Source organism: Manacus candei, unplaced genomic scaffold (assembly GCF_025592945.1).
Source record: "Manacus candei isolate 608988 ecotype Guabito, Panama unplaced genomic scaffold, ASM2559294v1 h1tg000017l, whole genome shotgun sequence".
NCBI lineage: Eukaryota > Metazoa > Chordata > Aves > Passeriformes > Pipridae > Manacus > Manacus candei.
In genome coordinates, this window is record NW_026138065.1 from 10,000,001 (window position 1) to 10,026,159 (window position 26,159).

The following is a 26,159-nucleotide window of genomic DNA, read 5'->3' on the forward strand; positions in this document are numbered from 1 at the left end:
TATTTAAAAACAAGTTTGTATATTCACTGAATGAAAATTGTTATCTTATTAATGAAAACTGTCACAAAGTGTTCAGTCTCCATTTGTGGAGGTTTTCGAAACGCAATTGGATAAACCTCCAAGCAATCTAGCCTTTCTTTGAGCAGAAGATTGGATTGGGTAACTTCCAAAGCTCCCTTCCAACCTGAATTATCTAGTGATTCTATATGTTAAATTTAAAAGTTTGCTTTTTAAAAAGTTATTGATTTAGCAATGCTTTTCTTGATTCATTTAAAGGAATGCCATGTGCATTGTATATAAGTGATTGGATGCCTGTCTGCCTCTTTTTATTTTAATAAAGTAACTGCCTCCATCCCTCAATTGTTCTTTAAATATCTCATCCAGAATACAGTTTGTAGTGTAAACGACCTTGATGCTTCCCCAGAATATCTAATGAGTTATTTTCCTCAAGGGAATTATTCAGAGTACGCATCAGTGTCTCTGAGGTTTCCCATTAAATAAATAGGCCTTTTGAATAATTTTTGTGGACTGGGAAACATCACTTTAATGACATTTCAAAAGCTTATGTGCAAACCAGTATTACAGGTGTAAGGTTATGATAACGATATTTCTGAGCAGTGTGTAAAGCTGCTTTTTCAACGCAAGTTTGAAGAAAGTTCTTAAGAGAAACTTTAATATATTTAGAACAAATCAATTACAAAAACATTGCAGAAGCATTTACTAGTTATGCTGAATTTGCCTTGAACATTATGTTTAGCAGAGTTTTCAAATCCTGTAAAGGAGAGAGTGGGTGTGTTATCAGTGAAAAAGTAGCAGCTGAGAATATTGATAAAGTTTTTAAAATTGAAACTTTTATTGCTCTAGGGTTCTGAGTTCGGTCTCATGGTGAGGTTTGTTTCCTTTTTTTCCAGCTTGAATCCCTATTACAGTTATGGCTCACATTAAGCCTGAATTCCAGCTCCTCTGGAAGTAAAGATAATGGCGCTGATATCTTCCTTTATAATGCTAACCGAATACCTGTCGTTTCCCTGAACCAAGGTAAAATATATTAAATATGGGAAATAAGTTTGTTTTATTGGTGTTTGTTTTTTTTTAATACCCAATATTTGCTAATAAAAAGTACTACAGTAAGTACTTTTTATAAGATCAGTATTGGGATAATTTTTTGTTCTTGTTAAAGAACTCTTGGGCTCACTGTCTCAACTTGCAAAATATGTTGCTAATGTGTAACTGAGAGTTATTCATTGAATTTTCATAATCTCCTTAGAAATTAAATTGTAAAATTTGTGGGGTTTAATTCATCATTATTCCCAAGAGGACTCTTCAAAATACACTTCTTAGTATAAGATGAACTGTGCAACTGTATGCACTTTTCTGACAGATTTCATCTCATTGTATACCATCCTATGATCCTTCTCTTAAGAAAGGGGTCAGTAGAATGTGAAAACCTTATTACTTTTTAGCATCGGACTACTAATCTGATACAAAGACATGTTGAATTATTTTTTTCTATAATATGTTATACTGCATAGTTGAGAAAATCCGAGGCATCTTTTGGTGATAATATAAAATATTTATGCCTGATATAATGAACCTGTTATGCTGACTTCCATGAGAGCATTTTGAAACCAGTTTCTTTACATTGTTTTCTTTGAGATGTCAGGATCTGGGCACTGTAGAAAGTTCTGTGGGCCAATTCCTGTGAAGTGTTGGTGAGGCTTCTTTTCCTAATTTTCTGGAACAATGGTTGTTAAAACAAAGTAAATAACAATACTAAATATAGCACCTTATAGTAAAAAGAAGAAATCTATAGTAATATCCTGAAGATTAAAGCTTGGAAAAACCTGTTTTTCTTGACAGCTTCAGTAACTAGCTTCCTGTCAGTTCTGGCATGGTATCCTAATACCTTACTCCGGACGTGGTGCCTTGTGCTTCACAGCCTAACACTCATGACAAATATGCAGCTTAATGGTAAGTTTGGGTTTGGGGTTGGTTTTGTTTTTTTTATGTTCCCTGTTTTAGTGATGTAAGAACGAGTGTTGATTCCAATCCAGAACATTCCCTTTCTCATATGAGTACTTTTGTTGGTTCTCCGTAATTTCAAGCTTTTCAAGAGTGAGCTCCTTGAATTGCTTGTACCATGGGAAACAAAAACCCTACTGACAAAAGAGAATGTCATTATAAGTAGATAGGCAATGTCTTTTAAAGGTGCATTTTAGGACTAGAGTTGGACTGGGTGATCCTTATGAGTCCCTTCCAACTCAGAATATTCTGTGATTCTGACGATCCCTGGAAATTGGCTTTATAGTATGTGAAGAAGTATCAGAGAGGAAGGATTAAGGTGCTATGAGAGAGATTCATGTTCTTCTGATGTGGTAGGAATATTTTTGTAAATATGCAAGCTCCAATCACTACATATGTTAAACTATCTGGAAATAAGCTCCCAGAAGCTGAATCTATTAAAAAAGAAATCCAGCCATTTCATTTCATTTCCCTATGCACACCAGCTTATCTCACATTCTCTATATTGCTCCATAGCACACTAGAAATAATGTCACTTTGTGGATGAGATTTTGACACAGGACTGATAGAAATTAAAGGAAGTAATTTTTAAATGAGGAAATTAAGTTTCTATATGGCTCACTATCATAGGACAGCTGTCATGAGGAAAGCTTTGGTGACCTTGTCCTCAAGGCTAAAGAAATACCAAATAGTGAGAACGTAGACACTGGAATGTTTTAAAACCTACATGTTAGCCACATAAGAGCTCTTTTAAATTCTGTTTTCCCTCCAAGCATATGACTAGTGACGGTACTTACAGAAGAAGGCATGAGCCACCTGAAGATCACACTTCTATGAAGCAGTTTGCCGTCCTGAGGTGGCACAGTTTTTCTCCAGAATTTTCATCAAAGATTCTTATGAATCTTTTTTCATATTTGCCATTTCAAATCATTGACTTTGGGGTGCGGCTTTTTCTTAAAATTTTTACCTTCTGTCCCCTTTCTGTGATGTTATTTAGATTCAGTCTTATGAAAATCTGCTGAAATTTTTACTATTAAGTAAAGCAGTTGAGCTCTGAGTAAATTAATGAAAGAGACTTAAGTAATATTCACAAACTGAGATTATAATCTTATTCTTGATATCTGAGAATGGAACGTGGACAGATTTGTAGGATAACAGTGCCTGCAGTTAACAAGCACATGTATTGTCAACACTCCAGTTTGTGACTGTAGAGTGCCATTTTCCAAAATTTATGTGGTGTGTATCACTGAGATCATACCTGAATCTCTTCCAAATTGTATGAGGCTAAGTGGTCTGCTCTGACACTAACAGGCAGCTGTGTGTTTGCAGGAGTTTCTTTGGTAATTGCCTGAGATCAGTAGGTGATTATGTGAATAAAAGGCTGCTCAAGAGCAATGTGATTCATCACGGGCACAATTCAGCATGTGCACATGGTTGTGGATTTTTTTTGTATCTAGGATTGTAAGCCCAAGGTTGGAGTTGAGTTGGAAAGGGTTGGAGATGCAAGCTTGCTGGAGGGTAAAGAATAGGGTTGAAAGTGTGTCTCCTATACATGTGTGTGGATTAACACAGCTGTATATCCCTATATTCACTGAGGGAACCAACAGCTAAGTAGGTATAAGCACCCATCAGATCTCTTCTGTGCCAGGATTCCTCAGCAACTGATAATTCAACATAATCTTCTTTCTCAATGACATTGAGTTGTCACATTTAAAGAGTGATATAATCTGTATTAGATTCTTGACCATTGAAGGTGAGATCCATCAGAGCACTTCTTCAATCAATTATTTTGGGTTTTGTGTTCTTTTGTTCAGAACTGGGGCTTATAATAGTCTCTTGAGTCATTGCAGACAGCATCTCATAGAAGTTCTCATCAACTTAGAATATTCAAGATGAAGCACAAATTGTTCAGGTCTTGACTGTATTGACAGATTGTGGTTAGGTTTATTTATTGAATTATTTTTAAACCACTAAGATGTCAATTACAGTCCATTGGGAATAATTTTAATTAGCCTTGCTAGATGTGTGTAGTTATAAAATGAGGCTTTTTTCCCTTTTAGTATCTAAAATACAAGCCCCTTACTTATGTCAACTGCAGCTGAATGTAATTTTAGTGATAATGATTTGTCTTAAATTTCAAATTAGTTTATAAGTGGAAGTTTAAAAAACAAACAAACAAAAATCCAACGACAAAAGGCAGTAGTAAGTATAAATTCAAGAGCTATGAGCTTAGGGGGCTCTTAGTAACCTGAGTATCAGTTTCATTTTCAACTTATATCATGATATACTCAAAAACACCCCCCAAAACCAGCCAACCAACACCATAACCACTCTCCAACAACCTATATACCTAGTTTCCTTAGAGGAAAAATCAGTGTTCTCTACATTTTATTTAGTAAATGCTCAGATTCAGTAGGGGGAAAATAAACTTTATCAGTTCACCCAGACTGCTGTATAAAGGCACATCCTGCAATGGAAGGCCTCTCTGTTTTTCTGACATCTTCAGTTTTCTTTAAAAAAAATGTGAAATTGTGTACTTTCTTCTTACAGGCTTGTCCCTCACCCAGACAAGCCTTAACCTGTTCATCCTTTGCATTATCAAATGTGTGCTAGAGCAGGCTTGTTGTCTACAGTGGAACTGGAATACCATGGGATGCTTTCTTGCTTTTATTCAACTGCAGCTATTGCCATACCATCAGTCATAACCATACTTGAACAAGCCAGGCTTGTTCCACTACTGATCTTGATAAATCAATGCAAAATTATTTGTATTGTAAGCATTAGTTTTCTACATTTTATCTAAAGCAAGAAATCTGTTTATAGTTTAAAAATATCTGTTTATAGTCTAAGATTTGATAAAGGGAAAACTTACTCTGAGTTATCTTCTCCTCCCATCTTCCTGTAAGGATTTCTTCTCAGAGCAAGTGTTTTTCCAATGCTGTATTTGTTTCATTGTGCCGAAAGTGTTTCAGCTGAGATGGAAGCAGTCAGAGTTTAGTTCTGGTTTTGACAAAGATGTTTCCCTTCTGGTTGTGATCTTTAGTTTAACTCTCCTTAGTTTAAGGAAATTATTGTGAATCATGAAGACTCTGAAAAACAGAATGACTAGTAAGTAGGTCAGGATTTGTTTCTTTTAACAACTTCCCTAATTAAGAAACTTATCTTGGGATATGAAGGAGTGCCATCCAAGCTGTTGTTCCAGAGCATCATTTCTTCGTGATTTAAACTTTTATATATGATGACATAGTCTGAAAGAGATCACATCTTCAGCATGTAATAAACTGTAACTTCATTTAGATAGGTGTAATAATATAAGAATGTTTTTATTCAGTAAGTGGCTGTGCTTTTTTCAAGCTGTGTTTTGAATTGATTCAATATATCACTACTGAAGGAGTAAGAGGTCACATTTAATAAAGCTCATTCATTTGATCACTGAAGGGTGTATTTTAATTCAAATTTTGGTCTTCAAAGTTCTGATCTGTTAAACTCCCTGCAGTTTTAGTCAATGATGAGAAGTCTGTGCATGTGCCAAGGACAAAAATATTTTGATTTTTTACAGGATAACTGAACACTTGGTCTCTGTCTGACAAACTAAAAAATGCACTTAAGCTTTGTTAAAATGTTGGGCTAACAAAAAGAAACAAGTCAAAATGTCTGTATGTATTGCTTCTACAAAATTAATTGCTATTTTCAGGAATTCTGCCTTAGCAAGCTTGGAACAGTGATGGAACAGTTTTGAGGGTTTATATGTATACTTAAAAGAAAAGTTAAAATTGTAGTCCTGAGTAAGCAGCTTTGAGTTGTTGATTTAGCTGAGAATATTTCTGTATCATGAAATAAATATAAGGAATTTGCACTATAAATGTTTGATTTACACTTAGTGCTTAAGATTACAGATTTAATTTTTATGTCTTTATTTTTAAGCTGGTCCAAGCAGTGCCATTGGAGCTCAGGAAAGTACTGCCCAATTGTTGGTGTCAGATCCAAACCTCATTCATGTGTTAGTGAAATTTCTTTCTGGCACTAATCCTCATGGAACAAATCAACACAGTCCACAGGTAATGAGCAATTAAAATAAGAGAAAAACTCTTTGTCGTAGAATTTCAACACACTGGACAGAAGCATGTGTTATTTGTTATGTATTATATCCTTGTCTTGTTTCTTTTTCTGGCTAGTCTTAGTTGGTTCCGATGAGCAACCATAGGGAAGTTCATGTTGTTGATACACTCTGTGTAGTGCGAGTATATTTTTGGAACTCTCTGGAGACTTGCCACAGGGAGAGGATGCCATGTGAGATGTTAGTGAAGTATTCCATTCAGTTAGTTTCCTGAATCTTGTTGGATTGGGATAAAAATGCCAATGAAGATTTTAAGTATCTAAGAATTCCAGAATTTAAAATTATGCTTTTATTTGCTACCTGATTTGTGCTTTTAGTTTCTGGATTCATCTGGTGTCCACTGCCTCTCCTAATTTCAACAAATGTGTTCTTTTGCTTTTTGCAGTCTTTGAAATGTCTGCAAATAGTGACTAAAAAAAGGCCAAGTTAATTGTATGTAATTTTTGACAAGAGTCTCAGTTTAAGAGGCAGAAAATACCTGGTATTTCCAGGTTATTTTTTTCCCAGCAAATTTTCCAGAAAATATATAGTCTATTCCAGAACTTAAACTCAGCACAGTGCTGCTAATTTAAAGTACTTATGTAAATATGTAGCTTGTGAAAAAACATTCGGATTAGCTCAGAAATGCATTCTGTGTGAGATATAATTTGCATTACTGAAAAGAGATTCCCAAGCTGCAAGACGGGTCTTAGACAAAGAACTGAATTTCTTGCTTTTGACTTAGGGTTAGGAATTGAAAAATATGTAATATAAATTGATATGGATTAGTTCTGTAGAAGTGCTGTCAAATTTTCTAAAAGCAAGTTAAGCTACTTGCAATACTTAGAATACTTCTCTGTTTGTAGAAGATGTTTTTGTTAGATACTGCTTAATGTTCTTGAAGACATTTCAGTCTTCATATATAATGCTAAAATGTCTTTCCCTCTAGGTTGGACCAACAGCAACACAAGCTATGCAAGAATTTCTTACTCGATTACAAGTGCACCTTTCTTCAACTTGTCCTCATATGTTCAGTGAATTTTTATTGAAATTAATACATATACTTTCAACAGAAAGGTAGATCTTACTGATGTTTTTTTCCTTTCATGCCCTCTTTTTCTTTCAAATCTGTGTGATTGGGAATCATAACTAAGATGTATATATCCCACCTTGTCATACTACCAAGTTATGTATCAATGGAAATCTTCATTGTTGCTGCAGCACTACAAGCAGGTTCTGAGCTGCTTCCAGCATGTGGAAGAGTGCATCTGGAATCCACCCACAGCCGTCTGTGTGTGAGTGACAGTGAAGAGAAGCACTAGAATTCTGAACTGATTTTAATTAGAGCTAAGATATAGGCCTTGTTGAAGTAATCCCTAAAATAAGGACACTGTTGAGCTTACCTATTATAAAAAGTATTCATTCTAAGAGGCCTGAATTAACACAAGATTTTAGAAATTATTCAATAGATTGTGAAAATAATATGGATGGCTTTTTGCACAGGGTAGGATGAAATATAAGATTGTTTAATTCTCTTTATGCAATATGCGTATTTATTGCTTTGTCTTTGGTGAGGTTTTTTTCTCTTCACATGACAGTGGAAAACATCCTCTGCCCGACTCTCCTGGGGCCTACTGATGCCCACTAGTGTAGTCAAGTGCCTCTGGCCAGGAGAGAGATAAAAGCTTATGGCTTGTCTTTTACAGCTCTGCTTCTTCAAGGCTGGTCAACGGGCAGGTGACTGTATATACGATGTTACACCGGACATTGGGAATAATTTCGTTCTAGTGTACATGTTACACTCGTCCCCAGACAAAGGCTTTGTATAATTAGGGATGAGCTTCCTCAGTTCTGGCTTCCCAGTAGGTGGCACTTTGGTGTTACCTATTGTTTAATCTTAAAGAAAATGATTTCTGCCTTCTAAGAGATTTTACCTTAGTGACTTAATTTATGGGGGTGGTGTTTACCAGGTTACATTGATGATCAACAACTTATATAAAACATGTCATAATACAATAAAATCATTAATTCACAGTGAATCTCGGAATACATGTCTGCATGCTAGCATTTATTTGAAATAAACTAATGAGAGCACTGAAAGGGTAGGTTTTGAAATGTGTTAGGGTTTTTTTGACTCAAACCAAGTGGGAGACTGAAATATCATAAAATGGGAAGCAGAGCACCAGAAAAGGATTTAGATTGTTATTTCTAAGAACTCAGGTAGTTACTGAAGGGTACCACATCTGATCAAGGCATACAATTAATTTATGAAGAAGAGCAGAGCAGTATTTTACTCTTTAGAATTAATAAATGCCAAATATTTTCTTCAAGGCTTTTTCTATAAACTGTTTGGGTCTGTATGTAATTTTAAAAGTTACAGGAACATTAATCAATGTGAAAAGATACAGAGAAGTATATAAAAAATCAGTAAGTAAGTAATGCTTCAAGAATTAGCATAAGTTCTATTTTAGATATATTGATTCAAAAGGTTCATTTTGTAGTCCACCACTATACGTGTAAAAGCAATTGGTTAAATAAACGTATCCCTAAGAGAGATCCTTCAAGCAATCAATCTGCACGCACTAGCCTGTGATATTTTGAGTACCTTCTCATAGTCTTATGTATAGTTACTATTTAGATAGCAAAAACCTCACCATTCTTCATCCTACCTCTGGGGTGGGGACTGGGGACATACAAAAAACAAACCCTTGGGAAGAAAAAAAAACCATCATGATTTCCTTTAAGAAAAGATATAATCTGATGGTATTAAAGTGTTAGGGGACTGCTTCCCATGGGTATTTTCTTGCAGACATAAGACACTTTTCATCCAGAACTGAACAGGACTGTATTCCAAGTCTGTACCTACAAAACGAACTGAATTCTAAACAAAAAAAAAGTTGGATCCTAGACTTTTTAGAAGGTCACTTTTTGATCCTTTGAGGTGTCAAGAAAGTGATGGCATGAGCAGGCTATGTAATGACCAATATATTAAAAAATTATAAGTGGCAGCTTGTAATATCTCTTTTTTCTTTTTCCTTTTTTTTTTTTTTGTCTTTCAGGGGTGCTTTCCAGACAGGCCAGGGGCCATTGGACGCACAAGTGAAACTCTTGGAATTTACCCTGGAACAGAATTTTGAAGTTGTATCAGTTAGCACTATTTCTGCAGTAATTGAGTCCATAACCTTTCTTGTGCATCATTACATTACATGTTCAGACAAAGTAATGTCTCGCAGCGGCTCAGACAGCTCTGTGGGTGCTCGAGCATGTTTTGGAGGGCTTTTTGCCAATATTATCCGTCCAGGTGATGCCAAAGCAGTTTGTGGAGAAATGACAAGGGATCAACTTATGTTTGATTTATTAAAGCTGATAAACATTTTAGTTCAACTGCCGCTCTCCAGTAACCGAGAATACAGTGCCCGTGTTCCAGTAGCAAGCAGTACTACAGACAGCGTGTCTGATGAAGAAAAGGTTTCAGGAGGCAAAGATGGCAATGGAAGCAACCCTAATACTCAAGGATCAACTGCATATGTGGCAGACTTGGTGTTAGCCAACCAACAAATTATGAGCCAGATTTTGTCTGCGCTTGGCCAGTGTAACAGCAGTGCTATGGCAATGATTATTGGTAGGTATTTCCTGAAAAAAGCGGACATTCTTTAGGGGTGGTGAAACATTTAAAACTTCTACAAACTCATAACTTGGGTGTAGACATGAAAGAATGTGTCACAGAACTGACAGGAAAAAAGAGACAGAGAAGAAGTGAAAGGGGGAAGAGATACATAAAAAAACTCCTATCATGAGGTGGGAGACAGTAATTGAAACCAAACAGGAATGTGTTTGGCATTCGAATTTGCTGAATCTCAGAATGGTTAATGTTAAAGGGGCCTCTGGAGATTGTCTCGTCCAACCTTCCCTGCACAAAAGAGAGTCAACTCAGAACCTGCCTCAGACAACAGGTTACTCAATACCTCAGTCTAGTTGGCTTTTAATTCCTCAGGGGTAGAAACTCCACAACTGTCCTGGCCAACCTGTTACAATGTTCAATCATTCTTGAGACAGAAAAGCCTTTTTCATATGTTTAAATGGAATTTCCTGTATTTAAGTCTGTAGCCATCACACACCTCTATGTGTGGGTTAGAATGAGTCTGAAGTTTGTACTACAGATACCTTACCTCATTTGTTCTCTATGTATTGGATTATTTTCCTTTTTTTAATAGTTTCTACAAAAGACAAATTACAATATTGTCCCTTTCACAGAATATGTGAACTTTTCCTCTGTTTTACCAGAAATCACATTAATATCGCATTCTAGGAGTTCCAGTAATATATTTGTGGGTCAGATCTTCCTCCTGTGAACAAGTGAGGAAGCTGATCATACTTTGAACAGCAAAGTTTCTGTTTGTCAGACTTGTATCTGAGGTACATTTTCTCAGAGAGACAACCTATGTGACTTGCTTCTGAGTAGTGATGATAGCAAAGAGTTTATTTGCACAAATTACACCACTGGCTGAAATACTATGAATGTTTCCATGTGTGCAAAACTGGAAAAACATTTTGCAGGAGTGCAGACAAAGACCTTGCACTCTGTTTCAGGTGTAATAATTGTAAAATTTTTCCTTTTTATAGTGATTCCCTTGTTTTGAAGAAAGTTGCTCTGGCCTTTCCTGTGCTGATCGCTTTTAAGCAGATGTGAGACTGTTAATCAACGCTGTTATCAGAAAACAGTGTACTCGTTGGATGTATATTAGACCAGTGGTTCATTTTGGCATAAAAGCACAAAAAATAGGAAAAAATAGTAATCTCCAGTAGTCAAATAACCAGGAGACAGGATTTGACAAACCTGGATTGTGCTGTTGGAACCTTCCTGAAATTAATTCCAGAACATGTCCTCAATTACTCTGGGTAGTTAGTGTCATATTGCAAATACACTATGAACACTGAAAGTAGTTTGTTCTGGGAATGGGGTTTTGTTCTGACTATGTGGTTTTTTTGAGTGATATTCACATATTATTCTCCTCAAATTTGATGTCTTTCTAAACTGCTAATTTCTGTCCAGCAGTTGTTTCGCGTTTTTTAAAAGGCAATTCAGAAAGATAGTGTTGTTTCAAAATGTTTTTCACTGAATTCAGGATACTGGGCCAGCTGATTCCTTCAGTGGATTGTTCCTTCCAAGGTCTTTAAATATAAGTTATTGAAACTAATTTGTTCATGTATTTTGGGAAGATGCAAGACAGCTGTTTGTGGTTGTAGTTCCTTCATCAAAAACTCTATTAAGCTCTCTCCAGACAATTTCTGTGAACAAAACATTTTTCCTAGACTGCAGCCAAGGTATATATGATCCAAAAATCAGTTATCAGCTTATACTAGTAAACATATAATAACTAATGCAGCATGGAAAGGTACTCCCAGGAAAGGTAAACAAGATGTCTGCAAATGTGTGCTGATAGATAGTGACTCTGGTGTAAAAATTTGTGCTAATAATGTTAATATACTGCAACTGGTGAGCCAGCTGGTCAGGATGCCGGGTGGCCTTGAATAATTCACTTGCCACATGAATTTGAAACGTTTTTCTCTCTGGTTTTTCTTTTATGACCATCTTGTCTGTTTCATTAGGGTTTTATGCTTTGTCATTAACAAACTATGAAAATCATACACTTAACAGTATTCACCTCCTATGCTACCTTCTCCTCACCTGGAAGTCCTCATAGCAGACTCACCTTATTTGACCTCAGCTTTATAATTCGTTACATTTAACTTTGCTAGAGTGGGCAAAGGCTGAGTCTTAAGACTTCTTTCTCTGTTTCCATGCACCCAATGCTTATCAATATTTGCTTTCTTGACAACTTGAAGGTGGTTAAAGTACTACACCTGTGAATTCTCTTGCCAAAATGTTTATCTAAGGCGCATTCCAAAGATCACTTGAGCACACTGGTTTTTATTATCATTTTTAGTATAACTTGAATTTCTCTAAATGGGACGGGATTATTCCATGGTGTCCTCGCATTCCAATCTAAACCCAGTTTTAAAAGCTCTTCCAGACTGAAGTCATATGATTCATGAGACAGTAGTTTTTATGGAAGTAATCTCTTCCTTGGGAAGACTATTAATTTACTTTCTGTCCTTCATCTCGGTAGTGTATAATCAATACTGGCGAATATTGATATTCAGAAAATCCTCATGCATAAATCCTGAGCTATAACACTGAGAAGCAGAATTTCAGGAACACTAATGGCAATTTATATGATCTTGAAAACTGGTCCATTTGTACTTAGTAAAATCCATGTGAGCATTTAAATATCCTTGAGTTCTCTTATGTGCTATAATGGTTTGATAAATATCAGTTGGTGACCTTTGAATTATTTCTGTTTTCACTAAGGTGCAAGTGGCTTGCATCTCACTAAGCATGAAAACTTTCACGGTGGCTTAGATGCAATATCAGTCGGAGACGGGTTGTTCACTATCCTGACAACACTTAGCAAAAAAGCAACAACAGTTCAAGTGATGCTTCAGCCAATTCTTACCTACATGGCCTGTGGGTACATGGGAAGACAGGTAAGTTCCCTTAGGCCTGCTGTGCTTCAAGGAAATTTATAGTACTAAATTCTGTGATCCATTATAAGATCAGAAACTGAGTTAACGCTGTGTAAAAGAGATGTTAATATTTTTTACAACCTCACTTCAATTGGGTGCTGCAGTTAGGGAGCCTCCCTCTGTTGCCCATGAGAGAGAGAGAGAGACACTTTCTGTAAGGATATTTTGACATTCCTGTAAATGTTCCTGGCCAAAGGCTTGAAGATGGATTGGATATGGTGTTATGTGCAGGTGGGAAAGACATTTATTGTGTTCATATTAGTGTGCACTTTAATGTTCAATATTCTTATTTCCCTTCAGCTGCTCACCCCGTGCATTTGATCTTTTCTTTACCACAAAGACTTCTCTTACATAAGGAATTGAACCATGTGGAGCATGGTATTCCTCTCTGCATTCCTATGACAGAGAGGTCAACTGTGGTGGCATTTCCTCTCTAGGAGTTTTGCCTACTAGAAGGGGAGGCTGAGAGCTGTCATGCATATTTCTACCATACTAATTTTGTATGAAACCACATATTTCTTATATATTTTTCTTCCAGGGCTCTCTTGCCACTTGTCAGTTATCTGAGCCACTGCTCTGGTTCATTTTACGAGTGTTGGATACAAGTGAGGCACTGAAGGCTTTCCACGATATGGGTAAGATTGTTTTTTCTTTAGCTGCATCAAGTAAAAAATTTATTATGGATTTTTTTTGCACTTAAAGAAAGAATCCATGTACGTGTCTAGAGGGGCCAGTTTACTAAATAGGCCTTTGCTTGTGTGGAATCTATTGCATGCTTCTGAGCAGTATTGGGGTTTTTTCTGTCTGCCCACACTATATACAGGTGGTGTTCAGCTTATCTGTAACAACATGGTAACAAGCACAAGAGCTATTGTTAACACAGCAAGAAGCATGGTTTCAACTATTATGAAATTTCTTGATTCTGGTCCCACCAAAGCAACAGATAGCAGTTTGAAAGCTAGAGTTCTAGCTTCGGAACCTGATAATGCAGAAGGAATTCACAATTTTGCACCTTTGGGTAAGTAATACTTCTTTCTCTAGATTAACATCCACTGGTCATTTGAATCTGTATCAAGTTCTTAACAAAAAACTTTGCAATAGTGTCAGATGTTGCAATACTGTTAAATCGTCTAAATAGAGCAGTTGCTGGTATTTCAAGATAATGCTGGGGATGAGGTTAGTCCTCTCCTCCACAGGTAATATGACCTCACGTGGGCAGGGGAAGGAAGGAAAGGGAGTGATCTGTATCTGATGAAGTCATGCATCAAGGCGAGCCCATTTCTCCTCCCCTAGGTCAGGGGATGCCTAGTTCCAGCCCACATCTGCCATAGACACACTAAGACTCACTAATTTCACTTGAGGCACATCGGGTTTGATGAAGCTGTTACAGAAGAATAGCAAAATTGGATGACAGAGAATGAAACTGAGCTGGGTCAAACAGTAGAAGCTGGAGCATAAGGCTAATACTGCTGATGGTGTTCTCACATCTAGACCTAACTGCTTTAGTGTTGCCTGAATGAGCATTTGTTAGAAGTGCAATGCTTTTTTGATATCAATACAATGGCTTTTAGTTAACTAAAAGGCCTGTGTTGTAAGATGTAGAGGTACTGCAATAGCTTACAAAGGCTCCTTTTCACCACTAGTGCCTTTATGTTTTCTGTTACTGCCCACTAGCCTAGTGTAGCCCTTGCATAGAATCATAGAATGAGCCGGGTTGGAAAGGACCTCTGAGATCATCAAGTCCAACCCTCAGCCTGGTTACTAGACCATGGCACTAAGTGCCACATCCAGTCTCATCTTAAAAACCTCCAGGGACAGTGAATCCACCGCTTCCCTGGGCAGCCCATTCCAACGCCTGATTACTCCTTTCAGGGAGTTGTAGAGAGTGATGAGGTCTCCCCTGAGCCTCCTCTTCTCCAGGCTAAACAGCCCCAGCTCCCTCAGCCTCTCCTCATAGGACTTGTGCTCGAGTCCCTTCACCAGCCTTGTTGCTCTTCTCTGGACCCGCTCCAGCACCTCAATGTCCTTCCTGAACTGAGGGGTCCAGAACTGGACACAGTACTCCAGGTGTGGCCTCACCAGCACTGAGTACAGGGGAAGAATCGCTTCCCTGGACCTGCTGGCCACACTGTTCCTGATCCAGGCCAGGATGCCATTGGCCTTCTTGGCCACCTGGGCACACTGCTGGCTCATGTTCAGCTTTTTGGGAGTCTCAAAACTCCCAGGTCCCTTTCTACCTGGCTGCTCTCCAGCCACTCTGTGTCCAGCCTGTAGCGCTGCATGGGTTTGTTGTGGCCAAAGTGCGGGAACCAGCACTTGGCCTTGTTGAACCTCATCCTGCTGGAATCAGCCCAACTCTCCAGTCTGTCCAGGTCCCTCCTGCCTTCCAGCTGATCGACACTCCCCTCAGCTTGTTGTCATCTGCAAATTTGCTAATGGTGGACTCAATCCCCTCATGTAAATCATCAGTAGATATATTAAACAGAAGTGGGCCCAACACTGATCCCTGGGGGACACCACTAGTGACCAACCACCAACTGGATGCAACCCCGTTCACCACCACTCTCTGGGCGCAGCCCTCCAGCCAGTTCTTAACCCAGCACAGAGTGCCCCTGTCCATGCCACCTTTTCCAGGAGTATGCTATGGGAGACGGTGTCAAAGGCTTTGCTGAAGTCCAGGTAGACCACATCCACAGCCTGTATTCATACAGTGTGTCTCACTGACAAGAGGGAAGAAAGAAAGGATTAATTTTAAAATTTCTGGAGAAATTGTTGAACAAGAGCCAAGTTCATACAGTCCCGTCTTTCAAATTTAAGAGTGTCAAAAATAATGAAATTAAAAAAGAAAAGGAAAAGAGGTTTTTTGGCATAATAGGGGGGCATTAGAAATCTTCTACCTCGCTCTTCACAAATTTCTAAAAGGTAAATTTAGGAATCGTGCAAATGTTGGTTCTTTATCACTTTAAATAGTAAAAAAGTATGTATTGTGGTAGGCTCTTGCATACCTTATCTCCCAACTTATGAAGTGCTGCAATTCTTGATGTTCTGTCATAAGTGCATCTGTCTTAATATTTAACTTACAGTCAGGAGCTTGCTTTTGAAATTAACCTTCCAGTTTTCCTCACTACATTCTGATTCTCATCATGTTGAAGAATTTGGTTATAAAATTGTTTATGTTGTAATATTTAAACCTTTAAAACCTTCATTATGTTAACTGTGAATTAAATGAGTTAAGTTCTAAGTATACTGTTCAACCTGCACCTTTCTGGTTGTTTTGTTTTTGTCACATACTCTTGAGAGTAAGTTTAAGATTTTGGTAGCGGGTGTCCCCTAGCAAATTTCAAGGACTTGCACATGCATATGGATATATAAACTGCCTATTTAAAACAGTCTGAGTAAAATAAAAATAACTCAGCAGTTGACATTATTACAAATGAGATGTTATCAATAAACCAAAACAGATGAGACAGGAAAAAAAAGTGTTTTCAACAGTTCAGGTTGTAAATTAATCTGGGTTTTATTAATAAACATTAATAATCAATGTTAATGGTGCTGTTTTTGAAGGTTCAATCACCTCAAGCAGTCCCACTGCCCAGCCTGCTGAAGTGCTGTTGCAGGCTACTCCTCCCCACCGACGGGCTCGGTCTGCAGCGTGGTCGTACATATTTTTACCTGAGGAGGCTTGGTGTGACCTTACAATTCACCTTCCTGCAGCTGTCCTGCTCAAGGAGATCCACATCCAGCCTCACCTGGCCTCTCTGGCGAGTAAGTAGATTCACTGACATTGATGACAGTTCAAAAATGTGAAGGGTAGTATTTAGAAATAATACAAAGTGTAATCAGAGGAACTAAAGCTGAGAAGTTTTTTGAATAATGCCTATAAAATAAGTTTGCAAAGCTTACTAGTTCTGCTTTCCTTGAGAATGGAAGGCCCTGCCCCTGCTCAGTTTCTTCTTGAGTGTAGTAGATGTCTTATGTTCCTGTTAATATGTCAAAAAAACCTTGTCATACTTCTCAAAACTTTCCTCAGTGAGAACATGATATTGGTCAAGGGTCTTCAGGCAAAATGTATGGTAGTTGGAAATAAGTATGAGATTTTCAGTTCTTATTGTTGTAGCTCTGATAGGGAAAAGTGTGGTGTTTTTAGTGACAGGACTTTTCTTTATCTGAAGTCTTTGAAATAAACTGTATATACCATGTATCGAAAGGCATATCCATTTTAACGTGTACCATCGCACAGCTCAAGTACTCCAGCTGCAGTTCTGTAGTAGCGTTTGCCTGAGATAATTTCAATAATTTTGTTCTCTTTTACATCGATACATCTTCAACACTTAAAATTTAAACGAGTACAGATTTTTAAATAGTGCTAAACCTTCTTATCTTACTCTGTAGCTTGCCCTTCATCAGTGTCTGTTGAAATAAGCGCAGATGGTGTCAATATGTTACCTTTGTCAACTCCTGTTATCACAAGCGGACTCACCTACATAAAGATCCAGCTGGTAAAAGCTGAAGTTGCCTCAGCCGTCTGCCTTCGTCTCCATCGTCCCCGGGATGCCAGTACCCTGGGGCTCTCTCAGATCAAACTGTTGGGCCTCACAGCCTTCGGAAACACGTCCTCTGCAACCGTCAATAATCCCTTCCTTCCCTCTGAGGATCAGGTCTCTAAAACAAGGTAAGGCTCTGGGATCAGTGGACAGTGTACTAGTTCATGGTTTAGGGTTTTTTTCCATGGTGTTTTCTGCTCTGTGTCAGGTGTTTCAGTAGCAAACTGTGCCTTTTTTTTTCCAATACAGAAGGTAAATATAAGCGGTACTTCTCACTTATTTAATTGCATGCTTAAATCTGCATATGTAAAAGGGAATGTTTCACCCCTGCAATGGTGAAAGAATACAAAGCACAGGAAAGCATTTAGAGTTGCATTTTGTGTTTTTAATGAGTAGGCAGTTGTCAAAATAATGAAGTACCGAAATATTTCTTATTCTTATTGAAGTCAATAGAGTTACATAATTTTTGGAGCAGGAATAGAAATAGAACAATGGAATGTTTTTTGGAAGTCATATCTAATATTGGTGTTTGCAAACATTTGAGAAATAGGAACTGAATGTTGTTACAATTCTGGCATATAAGCAAGATTTCTTTTCAAAAGCTTTTATTTGGTTAGGTGACATGTTGAGTTTCTTACTCATTTTTAAATAAAAATAAAAAACCCTTAAAGATTTTAAAAACAAGTGTCAAAGTTTTTCAACTTTGAATTTGATGTGTGGATTTTTTAGATTTTCTTGTTCTTAAATTTAGCTTATTAAATTGTAAAAGCTCATTAATTGAAATATTTCATCTTTGAATCTCAGTGTTTATGAATTTGAAAAGAGAGCATTGGAAAGCTTTAAAAACCTTTCTTTTTCTGGGAAAAACTTTGAGACCATAAGTAAATTTAGAGAATATGAATACTGCTTAGTGTATATTTAATAAAAGCTGTATAACTGAAATTGGTCTTTGCTCTTGAATAGCAGTAAAAAAAATTTTTATAGCCAAATTATACCACTGATATATTTTTATATCAGAAAAGGTTATAATACAGACACACAAGAATAATCAGTATCTAAAGAAAGATTGCGAGTGTATGTTCTTCATGTCTTGACATGTTTTATTGTGGCTTTCAGCTTAATTTTGTAAGTATCTCAAGAAAGTAATGATATGATAGCTATATTCAATAAACTTGGATATAATTTTGGTTTAGACATAACAGAGAACTTGCTCTCTTCTAATTAATAAATCTAATGCATTTAGGAGTACATTATTCCTGAAATAAAATTGTAAGTTTAATTTAAGATCTGTATGTAAGTTTGCCTTTTTTTGAACTATGATAAAGGTTAACTGTGAAAACAAGTTAACCTGCTAGTTTAGAATTTGTCAGTGAAATGATGCCATTTATTTTGCATACAACTTAGGTTGCCGTATTGTTCATGATGCTAGTTTGAATAGTAATGGATTTTATAAATAAAGTCTAATTAATGTGTTTCCAAATTGATTCAATTACGATAGGTTTAGTTCTCAGGATTTATTATTAAAAGGAATTCTGAATGATATTGTCAAAGAATAAGAAAGACATGAGAGAAATATAGTGGCTCACACATTTTTAATTGCTGTGCTTTTTCTGTATGTATTTTAAGTCATGTTCCTTAAGGTTCAGTATAAGTTATTGTAGATGTGTATGACTGTAAAAGTTTGTAATGTCGGGGAATTTGTTCAGGTGTATAATTTTAATGCCAACTACTATTGCATCTCAGCTTCTTTTAATGTAAAAAACCCCAAAAACAAGGAAAAAACCAAACAAAACAAAAAACCAAACCAAACAAACAAAAAACCCCAACAACAATCCACAACAACCAAAAGAACCCAAACCCAAAACCACCCTACACCCTTCCACTTATATAAACATGTCCCCTTCTATCCTTCCCCCAGTAGGTTGGCCCTATTGGAAGAAATACATATGAGAATTGAGAAATCTTGAGAAACTTTGGTACTGAAACTTGCAGGCTCTTAACTTTTCCTACCCACAAATCCTGCCTTTCTTACAATCTTAATCCAATGATTGTAACAGCATTACTAATGTTTATTACATTATGGTCTTACATTCAGGCATTTGCTTTGCTCAGATGGTGTTTGATCATGACACAGAAGTTTTCTGCAGTACTTGTCCTGTAGTCTAATACAGGTAGTTGTGCTATAGATGAAAAATAACATAATAAGAAAATAATACATTAGCTCATTTTTATGTTTTCCTTTTCAGTATTGGATGGTTAAGATTATTACACCACTGCCTCACTCACATAAGTGATTTGGAAGGAATGATGGCTAGTGCTGCAGCACCCACGGCTAATCTGTTGCAGACATGTGCTGCTTTACTAATGTCACCTTACTGTGGTATGCATTCTCCAAATATTGAGGCTGTACTTGTAAAAATTGGGCTTCAGTCCACCAGAATCGGCCTAAAATTGATTGACATTCTTCTAAGAAACTGCTCAGCATCAGGGAGCGATCCTGCAGGTGAGTGCAATGTATTTCTTTTCAGCTGTTGCTTAAAAACATTGCTTGTATAGAAGTACAAGTAGAGTATATTTGCATGTTACTTTCAGATTCGGAATCTGGGTTGCCAGAACTTGCCACTGTGTTTTGTTATGCTTTTGAGTATCACAGTCTTTGTACGTGGGTAGTTCTGCAATAGTAGAGCAGTGGATTCAGGATTGTTTTGGGTTTTCAGAATTAGGTAATGTTTTGAAGACAAAGAGTAGGATGTGCAATGTATCCTAAGTGTCTCTTACTATAGATACTATGTCTAGATGTTTCAAAATAAAAAGCATCCATAAGCAGTGCTAAGGAAAACAAACAGCAATATTTGAGCAGCAATAGTCAGTATGAATTCTGAATAACACTAAACGTTGGAAATCTTTGTATGTGGAGGTATGTAATTAAGATAGAACTACAGTCTATATCCCACAGTGAAATTCTGCAGAAGCTGTTCTGTTAATGCACTGGGGGTTTTGTATTTATGGTTTCGCACCACTTTGCTGTTTTGTATCTTTTAAATGAAGAAAACTAAATTCCTATTTTTCCTTTTTGGAGGTTGCTAACAGAAAACACTCTTTTTAAAATGGCTTCCATGACTTCTCTTTCCGTGAGTTAGCATTTCAGTGTAGATTGCTATCTTTTGCTGGAATGATGTTAGATAAGAGAGTAGTTTCCGGCAGGGCAGGAGATGAACACAGTGAGAAGATGAATAGGAAATAATCTGAGGAAATCTTCAGCTCTTAGTCCCATTGATGGAAATGGGAGTTAAATAAGCTTCCAGTTTGAAATAAGTGTTTGCTTCTGTGAAGCATGAGGTTTAATAGCTTTATTGGAATTAGTCATGCCTTTTTGGAATATGTTGAAGAAAATCCTACTATGTAAACTTTTAAGTCCTGTATCTGATAAATGTAATGGCTTTTCCTTTCATAGTAAAGCTGAACATTGCATTGAACATACAAAATGCTCAGTTTTGAGGCAATGGTGTGTTTTAAGAATTGCATCCTTCTGTTAATGGCGAAACTTAATTAAATGTTAATATTGCAATTCTATAATGTCATTAGTGCACTTTAAAAATATATATGTAAGTACTTCTGTTATTTCCCCTCCCCTTTTCTTTTTTTAACGCGGCAAGATCTGAATAGCCCTTTACTGTTTGGAAGATTAAATGGTCTCTCTTCTGACTCCACAATAGACATTCTTTATCAGCTTGGAACAACTCAAGACCCTGGAACAAAAGATAGGTAATGTTACTTGGGTTGTCATGTGGAAGCTTATACAAAAATAGTTGGCTAAATGGTGCTTGTTATTAGTTTACAAAATAAAACTCTTTTGAAATCTGATTGTTACAAGATAGTGGAAGTGCAGAAATCTGGAGAAGCTTTCCTGCTTTCTCTTCTAGCTCTTTGCATGCCTTTTTTTCTGCTCTTATGAATGTGATAAAATTTTGATTTTCAACCGACTTTTCTCTCAAACACTCAGGACTCAGTTACCTGCTGTATTTTCTTTTTCTGTAGAAAGTTGATATTTGACTATCCAAGATAAGTGCTTTAAATTAATTTAGCCCTGATCTAAGTCTTGAGAAAACAGAGCTTGAGCTCACTCTTGAACTTTACTTCCAAGGAATAGATAAATGCGTAAATTGGATTACAAAAAAACAGCAAGCTAATTTGGTTTTGAGTGTTTCTTTGATCCTTTATAATGTGCAACATCATCTTGCCTTACAGAATTCAAGCATTGCTGAAATGGGTCAGTGACTCTGCAAGAGTTGCAGCCATGAAAAAAGGTGGCCGGGTCAGCTACATTTGTCCAAATAGCTCAACGAGAGAGTATGGTCTTTTGATGCCATCCCCTTCCCACTTGCATTGCGTGGCAGCAATTTTGTGGCACAGTTACGAATTGCTTGTTGAATATGATTTACCAGCATTGCTCGACAGAGAGCTTTTTGAGTAAGTATAGCAGTTTTGCAACACATTATTTTTATAACTGAACTGTTTAGTTGACTAAAATGATACAAATGAGTGCACTTACTCATGTTTCTGTTTATGAGATCTTTTAGTGGACTAATCTTGTTGATATTGTTTGCAGTAATTTTCACAGTACTTATAAGTGATCTTCATTAGTATACTGTTATATAAGCATTATTTTATTTGCTGTGGTATCCAGTATCTGTAACAGATAGCTGAGAACTAGGAAACCGGGGGAATTTTTTTCTTGAAGTTTTTTATTTGGACTTTTGTTATGGCCAAATTATGTTATGTTATGTTTATTTGAAAAACATAAAACCAGAAAATCTGTAGTGAATCTTAAACTATGAATTTGCTGGATGTTGGTGGGCTCTAAAGAGAAGTTCACCCTAAACACTAAATATGTACTCTTAGTGACTCCAATTTGAAAATGTATGCGTTAATATTCATAATTTCTGTTGCTTAACCATCTCTTCTGTTTAAAGAAAACAAAAAAAGAGAAGCCACATAACTTTGTTTCATGTGCTTTATAGAAATGCAGCTGTTAAATTACTGTATCTAGTCAAGCGTCTTTCATTTGTGCCATTGAATACAATTCCAGTTAATGAAAGGAACTTCGCACACGTAATTTTGTTGTTGCCCTTTTTCTATTACCTTACTGTCTCCTTTAGGCACAGACAAATATTCGAACACCAGGAAGTGTATAATTTACAGTTATAGGTACAAGCACATAGAGCTTGTATGGATGTGCAACGTGATGTCTTTAGGTTCATGATTACAAGTGAGACATTTTCTGAAGACACTTCAGTGATATTGTCATATAAATAATTGTTAATTCAAAATGACCTTGTTCATTTTGAGAGTCAATTTAAGGATTTTGAATTGCAAGTCAGTTCTTTTAGCAATACGCTTTAACAAAAATACATTTTCAGGATATATTTTCACATTTGAAAAGGAAAATCTTTAACAGACTTCCTACAATGGATAGCCCATTTAGATTTATAATAGATATATAAGTGGGTTTCACAACTGAGTTCCTGTTCCTGAGAGTATGTTGTTTTCAGGGCAAAATGAAAGAATACTAATAAAACCATTGTACCTAGTTTGACTACTCATGTTGTAGTATAGCCCCATTCCTCTACCTCCTGCCAGATATGAAACTATATCTCATATCAGCTGCCATCTGGAGCAAATTATAAAAAACATTTTTTAATAAATGTAAAAACATTGGTGTCAGACTTATGGATAAATAATTCTTCTAATAAAAATAACTTTTCATGTGTATTCTTCATCCTCTTTGATATTGTAACTTTTGAAATATTTTAATGGATTCTAGCTATAACTCCCAAGTTTCTTCTTCATGTGATAACTGACTTTTTTCTTGGAAATATTTTCTCATCATCGCCATTTTCCATTTCAATTTTTTTGCTTTGGCCAGTGGATACTAATCCTTAGTTATTTTTAAATATGCATTTGGAAAAAGAAATCTTATTTTACATAGAGCATGAACTTATCCAGAAAATTTTGGCATTAGGATTGCGTGACTGTATAGTTGGAGAGCAGTTTAAGTGTAGCTTAATTATATGTGGACTTTGGGAAATTGTGACTATCTTTCCAGAGTTATGGGTCATTTGGTCACTGAAATGAGTTTTGTGTTGGGGAGGGGTTTTATCAGCCATTCTCTAGACTGGTGATAAACTTTTGGTTAGACCCGTGCTCTGTTCTGCTTTCTCAGAGTGCCCTTAGTCTAAACACAGAATAACATTTCCATCCAGAAGAGGGAAAAACAATCCTTGTCTTCAAATGGGAATGTAATATGCATCCAATGTATATTTGGATGTAATGATACATCCAAACTTACTTAATAACCTAGCATTGAAGTGGCACAAGTGTGTGTTCACCTTTGTATGTAAATGTTAAGCTAATGTAACTTATATATGGTGTCAAGGTACTGGGAATGCAGTTTGGAAAACTGCGGGAGTTTTTTTAAGTATTTCACCTACTCTAAACAAGTCTGTGTGAAGAAAGGATCATTTCACTATTTTACAAGTACCACTTCTGAAATTTAGGCTTGAATAACAGGAGCTAAATTAGCTTCTGCATTCATGTGGCTTGGATTAGCATTCAAGCAGATAGTGCTTGGATGTAAGTGAGGTCAAAGGTAGGTGGGATTTTAATATCTCTGAGGAATAATTCTGTTGTTAACTTGCATCCTAAATTTAAGTTAAACAAGGGGACAGCAAGGGTAGTGTTGTTCAACCAACAAGATTGCTGCTACTTTCCCTTTTTTGTGCAGCATCTTTAGGTAGAAGCCCAATAAAGCAAATCCTAAAAAAAATTTGGAAAGATGATAAATTACTTTCAGTTCTTACAGAGGATTGGGACCTGTGCATGTGTGTGAGATCCTAATAGCTGCAGCACAAAGAGGTTGCAGTTGGTTAAAAAACAGATAAGATGTCGACAACTGACAAAAGACTGAAATGTGTTTTTCGTGTGCAGCATACCAGAAAAGTTGGGTTTATATCTATTTTAAATACAATACAAGGAAAGTAATTTAAGCATACAGTTAAGAAATGCCTTCTGGGTAATCAGTGTCCTGCTTTCAGGCTCAGCACAGTGTTTTACAACAGCATCTACAGTAGTTAATCATAAATATGGACAGATGGTTTATGAACTAATGGAAAAAAATGGAAATATGAGTGGCAAACTGTGTACTGACATGAGTTTCTATCTTCTACAGGTCACTGTTTAACTGGTCCATGTCTCTTCCCTGCAACATGGTTTTGAAGAAAGCTGTTGACAGTTTGCTTTGCTCAATGTGCCACATCCACCCAAATTATTTTTCCTTACTGATGGGATGGATGGGTATCACTCCTCCTCCAATGCAGTGTCAACACAGACTGTCTATGACTGATGACAGCAAAAAGCAGGACCTTAGTTCGTCTTTAACAGATGACTCTAAAAATGCACAAGCCCCTCTTGCACTAACAGAATCTCACCTGGCTACTCTTGCTGCCTCATCTCAGTCTCCTGAAGCTATCAAGCAGTTATTGGACTCAGGTTTGCCTTCACTGCTCGTAAGAAGTCTTGCTAGTTTTTGCTTTAACCATACTTCTAGCTCTGACTGCACTGCACAATCAATGGATGTCACCCAGGACAGGCTCAGGAGGCATCATGTTCCACAGCACTTTAATAAAATGCCTATCACGGCAGACCTGGTTGCTCCTGTTCTCAGGTTTTTGACAGAAGTTGGCAACAGCCACATGATGAAGGATTGGTTGGGTGGCTCTGAAGTCAATCCACTGTGGACAGCACTTTTATTTCTGTTGTGCCATTCTGGTGCTACCTCTGGAGGACACAATATGACGGCGCAGCAGACCAGTGCAAGATCTAGCTTGCTTTCTTCGACTGTAACAACAGGATTGACCACTCAGCAGAGGACAGCAATTGAAAATGCAACAGTTGCTTTCTTCTTACAGTGCATCTCTTGCCATCCGAATAACCAGAGACTTATGGCACAGGTGAGAGAGAAAAATAATAATGTTTTAATCTATTAGTAGCTTCAGCTAACTTTCAAAACTTTCTATGTTTTTTATCTTTCTTTCGTATAATTTGGAGTTTTGTAAGCTGTTATTGACTGGGAAAGTTTTATATTAAAATTGTTAGCTTTTTGATCTGAGTCTGAAAAGTATAAAAGTGTTTTGGCATGACCATGCAGTCCTGTGTTTAGATTTGTATTCCTCTTGGTTAAGAGGAATAAACTTTAGACCAAAATGCAAAAGACTGTATTTAATTCGATAGGTCTAAATTTCTGTGAAATGGACTTTGAACATCAATCTTCATACACATATTTAATATTAGTCACCTAAGGAAATTTCTTGGCAAGTTTGCTTGTGCAACCTGTGTCCAAGGAAATACAGGCTATATATTGCAGAATATGGCTTTGCATTTGCCATTCTAGTGCAAAATCAGCTATCTTCCTCACGTTCATTAACCTTGCCAACCTAGCTGAATAAGAGTATAATGAAAAAAAGGTTTTTCAGTATTAAGTATGATGATACCCTGGGAAGAGGTAGACCTCAGTAAAAAAATTTGGGTCAGTTCTCTGTTAATGGCTGGTAGTAATACTGCAATATGCAGTGGGAAATTTTTACTTTAGAAATTCAAAAGCTGTGTTTCTAACTATTTTATTTTCAGGTTTTTATCTTTTTGAGTAGTCTATGTATTCATAATTGCTTTGCTATAGTCAGTGTTTAGAACTTTTATATAAAGAACCTTATTTGCTGCTGGTATTTTCTTCAATGGTGCTCATTTCTGATCTGGTTTGAATGATAACTGGAAGGTAAATCTCAGGCACTGCCTATTGTGACCATGTAGAGCTGTATTTTAGAGACCTAAATATAGAAATATTTTAACTCTGA

General features: G+C 36.7%; 1 protein-coding gene across 9 annotated transcripts in view; it reads left to right on the forward strand.

Annotated features, from left to right (window-relative positions):
• BIRC6 (baculoviral IAP repeat containing 6) overlaps positions 1-26,159 on the forward strand; it is a 172,113-nt gene that overhangs the window by 76,437 nt on the left and 69,517 nt on the right. For 8 of the 9 annotated variants that reach the window (XM_051783015.1, XM_051783014.1, XM_051783012.1 and 5 more), the window contains 14 exons: positions 912-1,038; positions 1,861-1,971; positions 5,947-6,080; positions 7,068-7,195; positions 9,178-9,740; positions 12,492-12,667; positions 13,245-13,341; positions 13,530-13,724; positions 16,271-16,471; positions 17,099-17,378; positions 19,497-19,753; positions 20,907-21,015; positions 21,499-21,720; positions 24,479-25,259. In XM_051783015.1, the coding sequence (XP_051638975.1) occupies positions 912-1,038; positions 1,861-1,971; positions 5,947-6,080; positions 7,068-7,195; positions 9,178-9,740; positions 12,492-12,667; positions 13,245-13,341; positions 13,530-13,724; positions 16,271-16,471; positions 17,099-17,378; positions 19,497-19,753; positions 20,907-21,015; positions 21,499-21,720; positions 24,479-25,259 (3,381 nt within the window). The remainder of the gene's footprint in view (positions 1-911; positions 1,039-1,860; positions 1,972-5,946; positions 6,081-7,067; positions 7,196-9,177; positions 9,741-12,491; positions 12,668-13,244; positions 13,342-13,529; positions 13,725-16,270; positions 16,472-17,098; positions 17,379-19,496; positions 19,754-20,906; positions 21,016-21,498; positions 21,721-24,478; positions 25,260-26,159) is intronic. The other variant, XM_051783011.1, reaches the window with a different exon arrangement.